The sequence below is a fragment of the Gouania willdenowi genome, chromosome 19 (assembly GCF_900634775.1).
Source record: "Gouania willdenowi chromosome 19, fGouWil2.1, whole genome shotgun sequence".
Lineage (NCBI taxonomy): Eukaryota > Metazoa > Chordata > Actinopteri > Blenniiformes > Gobiesocidae > Gouania > Gouania willdenowi.
In genome coordinates this window covers 459,242-472,808 of record NC_041062.1, presented here as the reverse complement: position 1 = coordinate 472,808, position 13,567 = coordinate 459,242, and the positions used below count along the sequence as shown (strand labels likewise).

The window sequence follows — 13,567 nt, the reverse complement described above, 5'->3', positions numbered from 1 at the left end:
GAACATTTTTAAATCAAAGTTAAAGGCACTTTTTTTCTCTACTGCATATGATTGAGAGAGAGATTTTTTGTCATGTTGTTGATGTAATGATGATTTTACTGATGATTTTAATTGATTTTACTGATGATTTTAATTGATTTTACTGATGATTTTAATTGTTCTTATTGATTTAAATGTTCTTATTGATTTTAAACAATTGAATGTTTTATCATGTAAAGCACATTGAGTTGCCTTGAGTATGAAATGCGCTATATAAATAAATTTGCCTTGCCTTGCCTTACCTCCAAAATCAAAAGCCCACGTGGCAGTGTGAACACACAGCGATAGTTCTTAGACCGCAGAGTGAAGCGGAGCTCCTCCCCAGCAGCTCTGAGCCTGACCAAGCGAGGGAATAAGTAAATGAATAAATAGGCTGATGTTGAATTTTCCCCTCACTTGCCTCCACTGACTCAAATAGGATCTACAGTAATTTATAATGCTGTTAGAGAGGCGGCTCTCCCTCTAACCAAGGTGTCTGTCACCCCGTGTGTTAGACCTGCAGCACCCTGACATCCTGCTTTCCTATTCCACACACACATGGCCCAAAGGCTAAGTGACATCAAGCCTCATTATTGTCATCACATGCCACATTTGTAACTGGTTAGCGAGCAAATTGTGATAAAATAGGCTGATACCTCGTTCTGATTGGGGTGTCTGTGGCTGAACAAGCTGGACTTTCCATAATGTTGGAAGCCAAATGAGAAATATAGGATGACATCCAGATTTACTGGGATAACAGGTTGTATTCTATTATCTCTCTCTCTATATACTGTATATGTATATATATATATATATATACTTTACCTGTGTTTATTATCTATTTAATGACCTTGAGTCATCATTCCTGTGCATATCTGTTATTTTCACACATTTCCGTATGGATCACATTTTCATCCACATGCTGGAATAATGAGAAGGAAAATCTCTTGTTTGCATCAACCTCAAATTGATGGAATGAAAATCAGTGTTAAACAAAAGAAAGGACCACCATGGTGCCTGGGTCTACAGTTTCTGTCTCATATATTCCTTGGAGGTTTCATGTCACCAAACACAGAAAGTTGCTTTGTCCCTCCTCTTGTCACGTTAAAGCCTTACCCAGAGCTCCTCGCTCTCCTCGCTCTCCTTGCTGTTGTCTGGCTGTCTCTTCTGTCAGCCCATTGCCTGGCACCTGCTCTCATGTTCCTAATTAGTCTCATTTAATTCATTTTATACTGCAGCACATCTCCTTATTCCTGACTTCCAGTGCATTCCTTAGTCCTGTAATCAAACCCAGAGAAGATGATTTCTTTTTCAAACTCAATAAGGTCTTCTGATTGAATTCTACCACCAGTAGATATTCTTATGTATTTCTTTTTCTAACTGGAACTTTGTCATGAGTCAAATGAACTCTCCTTTCTTTGATTTCAGTAAGGACTTTATCTGACAGCACGAGCAGCTGTTGTTTGGTCTGAGGCACAATGTGCTAAAGAAAAGGACCATCAAATATTCACCACCTGATCACTGCAACACAATAGAGAAAATATCAAACCTAGGACGTTTCACAACCACAGCTCATAGTTTCCATCAGAGAATAAAGACCAACATCACAGTAGACTAATATCACATTTATTTTTACAAGCTTTTACTTGCTTTATATGTACATTTATTTGTTTATTTAGTATTTTGGCACCAATATGAAAGATAACATATGCAGAGTTATCCTGCAGTCCAGAGGTTGGCAGTTTGATTCCAATTTTTTTTAGTTTATGGGCAAATTACTCCCAGTTTAAAATGAGTACTTTAAATGTTTAATTTTCTAAGTCATGTATGATTAAATGGGTGGATTAAACATACTAAACTAGTAAAGATGAGCCAAACAATGAATGAAATGAAGCCTTTTTGATGAGAGGAACAATCATGCACAAGCATTTAATAACAGAATGGGTTTGATCTCTAAATTGCATTGGTTTAAAAAACATAGCAAAACAATAATTCTTTTTATTTTTATAGTGAAAATTAAAGATCTGAAGGTAAAAACACACAAAAAAAATTCAAGTTGAGGTTCAGTCTTTGTGGTTTAGAAAACAAATGAGGGTTAACTATTTTTTTGTTATATTTGCACTATATTTATACCAAACTGGAATGATTAGCTCCATCTTAAATGTATATTTGTGAGTGAATGTGAATTTATAAAGGCTTGATTGTGTTTGTGTTGTTTTTGTGTCACAGGGCGAGGTCGTGAGAGTGACCCGTCCCATTGGAGCCCTTTCACTAGTAACACAAGGACACATATTTATTCTGTGATGATGACAATATAAAGTTTTCACGCTGCATCTCACATTAATAGCTTCTTTTTCAGAAGCAACAGCTGTTGGAAACAAAAATGTTTATCTGCTCCGTGAGTGATGACATTTTCCACCGTTTTGATTTGCTTTTTGTGTCTAAAGGACCTGTTTGTGAAAGAAGAACCTGACAAGAAGTTGAGTTGACAGGCCTGGAGTGAGACAGTTAAATGCCCCGTGCTGCTCTGGATAATTAATAAATAAAGTACCAGGGGAGTCCTGTCATGGCTTCCTCTATGACAGGGGCTGTCTCCAGTGCGCTAAAGCATTAAATGACCAATTCCTGTCAGGCTAACTTCCACTGCACTCCCCTGGCACTCTCTCCCTGGTCACCCCCCCCCCCCCCACCACACACTGTCTCTCTTTCTTCCAAAGAGCTACTTTGCTCTCTTTGCTCTGAGTTTTCCAGCGACTGATGGCTCTAGTTCATTTCTGCTGAATTAATTGGTCCCTGAATGAATTCTGTTGACAGGGCAATTCATCATGTGTTTGGCCTGACAGTGACTGGGGTGTTGGGAGAGTGGTGGGGGGAGGTGAGTGGGAGGGCAGCAGGAGAAGCTGGGGTTATAACGGGGGGAAGGAAGGGGTTGATGGTTCTGCCCTCTCTTCTATACCCGCTTCCAATATATTTCCCTTTTTTACTAATGCATCCTATTCTTTCCCTCCTCACTCTCTCGCTGAATATTTCCCAGAATCCCCTCATGGCTGCAAACAAACACGCCTTCCTGACAGATCCAGCTGATTAGGGGGCTCTGCTGTGCGCTTTGGAGGAAACCCCCATTATTGGCCAGTCAGGTAGCATCAGTTAGCTTCTTTAGAACCTACAGCACACCTTCACACAGTCAGATGCAAAATGTATCACACGATAGCCATTAGGGCAATAATTAATTACCAGTGAAGGGTAAATGAGGGTTGGATGATACGTGGAGCTCACCTATGATACACATCTGATCAGTTGCTACATTTTAAAATGCACTTTTCTACCTTTTTAATATAATAAAATCAGAGAAATGGATAATAATATTTAGCATATCATCTACCAGTTTTCTATCACTTTACCAAAGCAATCCTTGACATTGACCTCATTTACCTGTTTTATCATCATGTGCATTAAATATACATTTTTTGGACCTGCTTAGATATTTTTTTCATTCGAATTTCAAAAAACTGCGAAAAGATTATCAATTTCATTTTTTACATTGAGCTTGAGTTCATAATGTGTTTGATCTTTATTTTGTATGTTTTTTATGTGAGTATTGAGACAAACTGAATGAAATTTTAAACATTTATTTTAAAAAAAACAAATTATCAATCCCTATAATTTTCATAATTTGTTTAATAATTTTCATATTTGTTTTCCCAGTCATTGTAGCTGAGGCATGTTCATGTGGAATTTTATATTTTGATAAGCACTTTGAGATTGTTGTAATTGGCTCTATATAAATAAAGTTGAATTGAATTAATGCATTTATGGAAATAGTGTTAATTTAATTAATTATATAATTTTGATTTCTATTGCTTTACATTTATTGCTTCAATTACTTCTTTAATTTACTCTTTTGCTCCGTTACTGTTTACATCTAATGATTTCATGGAGCAAACATGTTCCTTCTCTGTATATTCTAGGCTATGTGTCAATATAGATTTTGTTTTAAAAATATGTATATTTTCCCTTTCAGTGGAGCATGGCACCTACTGGGCTGATTCAATCAATGCTCAGTCATTAGGAACCTCCCCTCAAGTATCCAGTGGATGTCCTCACACAGTCAGAGTCCAAAATTACCTCATAATTGCTGCTCAGGCGTCATAACAAGCTAGGCTGCCCCACTGACACGGCCATACAAACAGGTCTAACTCTGGAATTGATGGATACTGGAGAATCATATTATATATTGCCATATCCAATTAGACACAGCACATAAAGCAGCAGATCCATTCCCTCTTTTCATAATGTTCAAACCACGGTTCAGATATGAAGATGCAGAATGTATATTCAGATTTTCACCACACACACACACACACAGTCGTCTTCTTCATGTGTCACTGCCAATGATAACACGCACAGGATTTATTGTAGATTTGACACACCAGTAACCAGATTATAATTCAGCTGCTGCAGCATATTCATAAACCCAGTGTAGAAACGGTGAGTGTTCAGTCAGCATGTGTTAGAGCGACGCAGCTCAAAAAGGTCAACACTTAGATCTGACATCGTGCTTTGAAGTTATGCATGATGAGTTTTACTCCCAGGGGGTTTCTTATTACTGTCAAAGGTATGTTTGAACATAAACGTCTCACCAATGTAGAGCTGTTGTGTTGTGATGTCACATAAAGACCGTACAATCAAATCTGTACATTAGTGTGGTTGCTGTTTACTATGTATGAAAAAAGGAGCTTATATTTAGGGACATAGCAAGAGAACAGAGCATGTGTGTCAAAGTCAAGGCCCGGGGACCAAATCTGGCCCTTTAGAACATCTAATTCGACACACAGGAGAAAGAATGACAGAAAAAACATGAATCATTGTGTAAATTTCAAAATATATCAGTTGTAGATTCCTCATTTCCTCCAAGTACACATGGATGCAAATTTACAAATTTCTCATTTGTCATTAATTTAATCTCAAATTGATGCAAAAAAAAATATATTTTTTTCCAAAATCCTGCAAAGTTCCTCAAATTATGCTACTAAATAAAATAATAATTGTTCAAAATATCAAGGAAATGTAAGTTCATTTAAGTTTAGGATCATTTAATATTTTGATATTGTCAGTCTCATATACTTTATATGTCATTTATACCTGAAGTATAGGGCACATTAATGTTAAGTTGCTCTTCTTACTGCCTACAATCTGTGGCCCACTTGAGATCAAACTGGTCCATATTTGGCCCCTGAACTAAAATGATTTTGTAAATGATGTACAGTGTACAATAAATCAAGATTTCAACACCCGTGCATTACGCTGATTACAGCATGGCTTTCTATCTGAATTAGAATAACATTTAGTCTTCAAGAACTTTGGCTTTGAGAACTAAAAATGATAGATGTCTGTGGTCATCATGTCTGTCTGGGTTCAAGTCAAGCAGACTGTGTGGAGTTTGCATGTTCTCCCCTTAAGAAATGTAATTTAGGTTCTACTTGGAGTTTCTAAACTGCCTGAAGTGAATGGGAGTGTATGATTGGCTTTCTGTCTATTAGTCTTTGCCCTGCAATAGATTGGCGCCATGTGCAGGGTGTAGTAGCCCCGCCCCCCCCACCTATAGCACCCGTTGAGAGCTGGAGATAAGCACCCACACAGCCCCAGTGAATGTGTGTGTGCACCATAAATAATATAGTGATTTATATTCCAAAGCATGTTGTTGTCATCTGGCATCGCTGTAGTCCACTCGAGCTTGATTGACAGATACACACAAGTTTACAGTTTGTTGGTTTCAGAACAGAACGCCAGATATGCCAATTTAGACTGAGGAAGTGACAAAAAGTTACCATCTAAATAGAACATTTCCACTTTAGGGAATTCCCAGCTGGGAAAGAGAGAAGAGTCAAGTAACCCCTGCCTCCAATTTTAACAAGGGTATGAATGACAAACATACTGTATATACGCCGTTAGGGCTTGACAGAACATCAGCTTCTGATGCTTCATCAGGGAGCGATGAAATAAACAAGAGCCAGAGAAATTGAATTACAAAAAAAAAAAAAAAGATCCTCAACATGAGGACCCAGAGGTATCACAACGCAGCACAGAACAGCTCAGCCCTGACTGTCGGAGATGTTTCTGTTTTTATGGTTGAAACTTTGAGGAATGAAGCTTTAAAGGCAGCTATAAACTATGGAGCAGTGGTTCTCAACCCGTACAGCCGTGACCCCAAAAATAAAGGTGCCAGGACCCCCACTGTACCCCAAGGTGGTTGAACACAGACACGAACACTCAAGAACAGTCATGTGGTTGAAAAAAGATAGTGGGAAAGGTGGTGAAATGGGATTTTAAAAACTCCAGAAGTTGGTTAAAAGTTTTAAATTAGAGTGGACAAAAACAGACAGAAAAAATGGTAAAAAGGGTTCAAAGTGTCAATATTGGCTTAAAAGTGGCAGAAAAAAGTAGGAACAATTAGTTTAAACTGGCAAATAATGGGCATGATGGCAAATAGTGAATGTGGTTGAATTGGCAAAAATAATCATGAAACGTGACATTAATGGAAACATATGGTGGAGAAGTTATGGAATGGGTTTATAAGTGCTGAAAATGTCTGGAAAGTGGAAAAATGTGCAGAAAAGTCATTGAAATGTGATGAAGTGTCAGAAAAAATATATTAAAAGGAGCAAAAATATGGCAAGAAAAAGTGATGAAAATAGGTTAAAATATGGTGAGTTTGGTGGAGTTGTAGAAAAAGGATAAAAATAAGCAAAAATGGGCTCAAATTGTTCAGAAAATATTTTTAGTTTCTTGAAGGCATCTGGCGACTCTCTCCCAGTGTCTCACAACCCCAAATGGGATCCCGACCCCAAGGTTGAGAATCTTTGCTCTAGAGAAACAAACACGTTTTACTTTATTGTTCATCTCTCAGCTCAGAACGTCAGTAAATCACATGTTGCTAATCAGGGCAGTGTTCACATGTAAATCAATAAAATTATAGTCGTACATGACAGCAGAGGCAGAGGAATTAGGAATTAGGAATTAGGAATTAGGGAAAGTGAAAGGAAAACTAGTGAATATCAGCTTATTGAGGGATTTCGTGCATAAATCTCTTTTTTGCAACTTGGTACAAATTGAATTCAGGCGCAGCGCTGGAAAAATTAATTCAGCTTTACAAAGTGAGAAGAGGTTAAACAGTTTATGCTCAGTGTTCAGTGATTCATAACATGAAGAAAAACATTCTGCAGCTACTGTGTGATCTTTACACTTGAAAAGTAAATACATTTATTTGATTTATCTGATTAGGACCAACCATTACAGTAGATCAGGCCATTGTACACAGTGATGTCATCATCACTTACAATAGGATCAACATTTGATCATTTTAATTCCTCACATTATGAGATCATGATTTAAATCTACCACTAAAGCTTTGTTCCCAGTCTTGACAAATATGGAAATATTTCTCACACAGTATAAAAATGTGTGGCTTTAATTACAGTTACAGTTGTAATTAAATCATATTATTGACTATGATATGAAATGAACCATATGTAAAATTACACCCATAGTTCTTTAAAATAATTGTAATACTAAAGTAATTGTTTGAAGGGTATAATGTTTTACTTTAAGCTATAAACAGTATTTCTATGTTCACACACTTGTTTCATCATTATGGTTGGTGCAGTGCTTTAAATGATGAATCATTTTGTAACATAATGCTGGTGTATTTATCATCATTCTTTCTACATTAAACTATCATAGATACAGTATTGATAAGAGAATGGAATGTTGTGCTGGAGTAAATCCAGAATATTAAGAAACAATAAACACCATTTTTCAGATTTGATAACTTATTTTTGCATTTGATTTAAGGAAAAACTTTCCTGATTGAAACAGAACAAGATGTTTTTTTTCATATTCAAGTGTTGGTCTATATTTAATGATTTATTTTTAAAGAAAAACCCATATTAAATTAAAATAAATAGCTTGTGAAGCTTTTTTCTTTCAGTTTTTCTTTTGCAAAGATGAAATCAGCATTATTTGATCATATTTGAGGTGCATGTAATGTAATGATGCTACTGAAACAAACAGAAACACTATACGTCAGCTCTCTTGCATAAAAGATTTCAGACACTTTTATTATTTTACAGTGATAACAGCATAATGAAAGTGATAATAGCCATGAGCATGAAAGACGTGTTTTCATACTGTATTTACAGAGAAGTGTCTTCACATCAAACACACACCAAAAAACAAACAAAATGCTTCTAAAAAAGGAGCCATTTGTAAATAACATAACATTAAATAAAGTCCTACTGTAAGGTTTTACAGCTGAATATGTATATGATGACCGTCTCTGCACTGCATAGAATTTATACATATATTTTCCCTCATGGACAACATGGGTGCTTTGTATTAATAATAGAATAAAATAAAATAATACTGCTCTCATGTTTCAAAGCCACCTGCAAATAAACACAAACAAAAACAAAGTCTTTGGCAAATGCAAATACATTCACTTAACAGATGAAATGAACATAACTCAGTCTGAGGCGAGTTGGTCTGAGACGTGTGTGTGTGTGTGTGTGTCTGTGTGTAGGTGTGTGTGTGTGTGTGTGTGTGTGTGTGTGTTGGGTTCAAATCATGTTTAAGGCATTTAGCTGAATGTGTGTCATCCTGCTGTTGGTTTTAGTCACAATCTTCTAATCCATGAATCCAGACAACTCGGCCTTCAAACCAGACGATAAAATGACTGTGGTCGGACGTCTGATGGCTGTCGCATCCGTTTCATGTGGTTGAATGCCAAAGACTAAAATCAACTTCAATAGAAACGTATAAGCAGTAAGAAATGAATAGAGTTTAGTGCACGTCAAGGCAGTGACACGGTTAGCCTTGAAATAAAAACAACTGTAAAAGTTTTTCCAAAGTCATACTACAGTATACAGATATTCTTTCTGCATATTCAAAGCTCCAGTGTTGCAAACCTCCAAAATAGTGCAAAAAAATATGAACAAAATAAAGAAAATAAAAAAAATGTTTTTTGCCTGATGATTTTTTTTCCAAACCTGACAAATTAGAAATGGTAAAACAGTAGCCAAGCAGTTCTCCATTTAGTCATTACAAGTTATAAAAATGAAATAAAAAATTATTCAAGAATATATTTACTAGTTGTTGTTTTTTTTATTTTTATTTTTTTACATCCTTGCAAATAGTTTCATGGCTCCCTCTGATGTTTTTTTTTTTAAATTAATTTCATTTTCATTTTTACATCTTGATTGTGTATCACAGAGAACGTGTCCTAATCTTCTCATGGCATTAAAAGCGATTGATAAACTCATGCTGGATGATCAGCGATAGTTTACAAAGGATATCAAATAAAAAAAGCAAAGGAAAGGAAAGGTAGGCTGCGGCTGCTGCTGCTGCGGCTGCTGCTGCTGTGTACGTTTTGGACAGTGTCTCTGTTATTTTCACGTCTTTTATCCCATGTTGAAACCATTTCCATTTTGTTTTTGATGTCGGTGATAATGTCCTGCACAGTTTTTCGTCTTCTTTTTTTTTCTTCTTTTTTGGCTTTAAGTGTCCAAAAAACCAGCTGTGATGGGAAATAAAATCCTCAGAATCTGTCTCTTCTTATGAGAGGCGGGAACGTTTGATGTGCAGCTGCTTAGTGTCCAGTGGACCATGTCACTCACACCGGGGCAATGTGGAGGCTGAGGCCATGGTCCTGCAGGTTGATTTGGTTTCCGTGGTAACTAGTGACGGTCATAGGCAGTGGCAGCAGTGGGAGGGGCGGAGCCTCTCGATGCGGCACTATAATAATAAGGGGAACCTGAAAGTTAACAGAAGAACAAACCATTTGAAACATATATACATTATCAACATAGTCATTATTTTATTTGACATTCACACAGTACGTCTCTGGTCACATGATACTATGCCCGTTATGCTAATAATGCTAGCTCACTATTGTAGGCGAAATCCTACTTTAAATGACTTTTGCTGAGTTAACTTAGCTTCTTAACTTGTTACGTAAATTATAATTCACATGAACACGCCCCTTCCTTTGAACACCAATAAATTAGACAAAATCCGTTCTGAATTCCATCTGTAAGAATATTTTTAATTTTTATCTAGTTTTTTTGTGATGAAAAGTCATGCATTATATATGTACATTTATTGTATTAATCTATATTATTTTGTAGTTTTTTTCTACTACTGGGTTCTGTTAGTGCTTCACTTGCAGTGTTAAGATAAAAAAAAAAAACAATCCTAAAACTAGAAACTTCTAAAAGAGACGGTATTTACATTTTTATTTATTTATCCAGTTGGATTTGAAGAAATCAAAATTTTTGTTGTTACATGTTGGTTTTGTAACACAGAAGTTTAAAAAAAAAAAAAAAGAAACACCACTTTTGATACTTTCTTATCACATAAATCACATTTGTAAATATAAATATAATTCGGTTAATTCAGCAATCTTAAATAGCATTAAACATAGAGCCAAAAAAAGATCTATCATTAGGACTAATAAGGAAGTGCATGTAATAGTTACTGTAGAATACATAAATAATATTTAACAACCTTAGAATAATCATGCTCAAATATCTATGTCCATAATATCTGATAATCAAATAATCCCACTTTACTTTGCGTATCCATAAAATAAGCTTCCAAATGCATTTCCAGTCTGGATGTATCAAATGATGACTGTTTAACTCACTTAGTAAGGCTGGGTTGCTGAACCTCCAGGCTTCATTGTAGGTTGTGTACTGTGGGTGACTATAGGGGTTCCCCGAAAACTCGCTCCCTGAAGAAGCAAAACAACAAATCAATTAGCATTTCAATGCATCAAACTATGACCCCTCCACGTGCTGCAGTTATTTCTCCTCATTCAAAACAGGATGCAATTTGAGCGTGGAAATGATAGTCATCGATGTGCGACCAGTCAAGCAAGTAATTTATTTCTATTTCATTTTACTTAAGTTATGCAACACTGAACAATACAGGATGTGACACTGACGGCGGCTTCCCCTGCCCTATTTAAGGATATCTACCCATTCTCCTTCATTCTATTCCAAAGCAGTCTAATAAATACAGAGCGTAATAAACTGCTCTATGCATAGATTTTTGATATGCTGCAATAAATCCTGCTGCCATCCTTGGAGGATGTTTTAACCTCTCCATTCCACGAGAGTAAGAAAGCGCTGTTGTTGGTAGAACATGTTTTCCACTCTTTACGAGCCAATAAAGGTGAGATCATATATGACGTTGGTGAGAAATGGATTTGTTTTGTGCCTGATGTTTAATCCTATTATTTACAGGAGAAAATACAGAATAGGATTAAAGCCTATATCTTACACCTCATATGAAAAACTTTAAAGTCACTTTTTTACAGTTTTATTATGATTTGTCTAAGTAGAATGTGTTGAAGATGAATATTGATATATTTATAAATAAATAAAATAAATAAATGAATAGGTGAGTGGATAATAAGTGACATGGTGAGGAGTAAAATGTGTATTGTAGCACACTGTCATTGTCAGAAGCACTAAAATATGAACCCTATAACTCTGCTATAACCACATCTTTAAACTATAGAATAATAAATAAAGCCACAAAACAACAGAAAGATGCACCACTTGCGTTCACTCACCAGGAACCATTCCAGTGAGGGTGGAGGTGGGGTAGCTGCCCTGGCCTGTGGGGGGAACGTGGGGGGGGTACCCAGGTAGGGTTGTGTTGGTCATGTCCCGACCTGCACAGACAAAATGAGAAGCAGTGCAACTTAACCATCCTCTGCCAACTTTAACTAACTTTCATTTAAAATGTATAAATGATAACAATGCAACATATCTATAACACACTTTTATACGTTTTTTATTCATGGAAAAACACAAATTACATTTAATGTTTGCTTACTGCAAATTCTATGGCTCGTCACACTTTAAAAGTGATTTTTTTTTTTTTGTTGTTGTTCTAAATATTCTGAAACCACAACATTGTGGTTAAAACCAACATTCATAATCAGATATTTTCACGTCCATTTGTGTTTTTCCAGTATCAGATTCATCAGTTTGTGGAATGCATTTGTATCCAGGAATACAGCTTTGCTATAAATAATATAAATAACACTCATAAAGCATAAACCTCTTCCAAGCACCAAATATTCTCTGTGCTAGATATTGTCAGTTATCTGGATCAGTGATCCTGATCATGGAATCATCATCATTCACACTTTTCTTCTTTTCTATCCAAATGAATAACAATACAAATGTATGGCCATCCCCATTTCTTAGAAAAATTGCGATGAAATGCGCAATCCAGATCTGATCCAGATGAAACTGGTTGGTGTGATTGAGGAACCAACATGACATAACTGAGTCCAATTCTATAAAAGTCAGTCAAAATAAAGAACCAGGATATTGATTTTTAACATTTTGCCAATGATGAGATAATATTTAGCATTTTTTTTTTAACTGATCGAGAATCAGTATATTGATCTGGAACCTCTCCAAAAATGTCTATATTTAGTTAAAAGTTAAATCTGTGCTTTTGACGTAATCCTGCTAACATAACCACAAACAAACAAATAAATAAATAAACACCAAAGATAAATTCACTCTTTATCTGAGAGAATATTCTGCTGAGAATAATCATCACTAAAGCTGGCTCACATACTGTTTCAGTCAATGGGTAAGAAGTAGTGGAAACTTCTAACACTTGCCAACACTCATCACAGTAACTGAATTCTAGGCAAACCCACGAGTCTCTTCGCTAGAACAATTCAAAGTTTGATAAAAATTGTGAGTCGTACAGAACACTGATAAGGCTGTGTGTTCTTTTTGGTGGTTGCAGAGTGCACGTGCCTCTCTGCACAGCTTTACCCGTCGAGCAGCAGATATTCAGCGCTGTAATTGAGAGTGACGGGTTAGGCTGTCCCCAATCTGGGGTAGGGGAGGCCCCTGCTATGTTGTCAGCTGTGAAGGCCACTCAGACTGAGGGAAAATCCTCTTCCAAAAGAGCAATAATGAGGAACCAGTGGATTTAATTCAGCACAATGCAAAAAGATAACACGTATCCATACTGTTGTCCAACAGTTCATTCATATAAAACAATTGAAAAGTGTTTATGAATCATGTAAAACACCCTAAAATATGTGTAATCAAAGACAACCAGAGGTTACTCTCTTTATTACCTGTCATCCAACAAACACAATAAAAAAAGATATTTATGTTCTGGAGTTATTAAACACAATAAGACATGCAACAGGAAGCTGCAGTTATACTTGCAGGTGTAGAGGAGTGACAGAAAGGTTTACAAAAAGGGTGAGAGAACTTTTTAAAGCTCTTCCTTACATAACATTGAGAAAAAGAAAAAGAAACGTACACATTTATGTTGTGTTGAGGGAACGTGTTTTGTAAGGGCTTTAGTTATGAGGTGCACATTACTCTTTTTTCCATCGATGTATATAACAATACCTAACTCACAGCACAATGAAGACAGTATGTTGTAAAAAGTGAGAGTCATGGTGAATGTAACAACAACGCATTCAGAGTTGTGTGTGTGTGTG

General features: G+C 36.1%; 1 protein-coding gene across 1 annotated transcript in view; it reads right to left on the bottom strand.

Moving 5' to 3' along the window:
* Positions 1-9,222: 9,222 nt before the first annotated feature.
* LOC114481790 (paired box protein Pax-2a-like) overlaps positions 9,223-13,567 on the bottom strand; it is a 29,299-nt gene continuing 24,954 nt past the window's right edge. The window contains exons 9-11 of the mRNA XM_028476830.1: positions 11,651-11,752; positions 10,718-10,804; positions 9,223-9,807 (exon numbers count right to left, since the gene is read on the bottom strand). Coding sequence (XP_028332631.1) covers positions 9,686-9,807; positions 10,718-10,804; positions 11,651-11,752 — 311 coding nt within the window. The 3' untranslated portion in view covers positions 9,223-9,685. The remainder of the gene's footprint in view (positions 9,808-10,717; positions 10,805-11,650; positions 11,753-13,567) is intronic.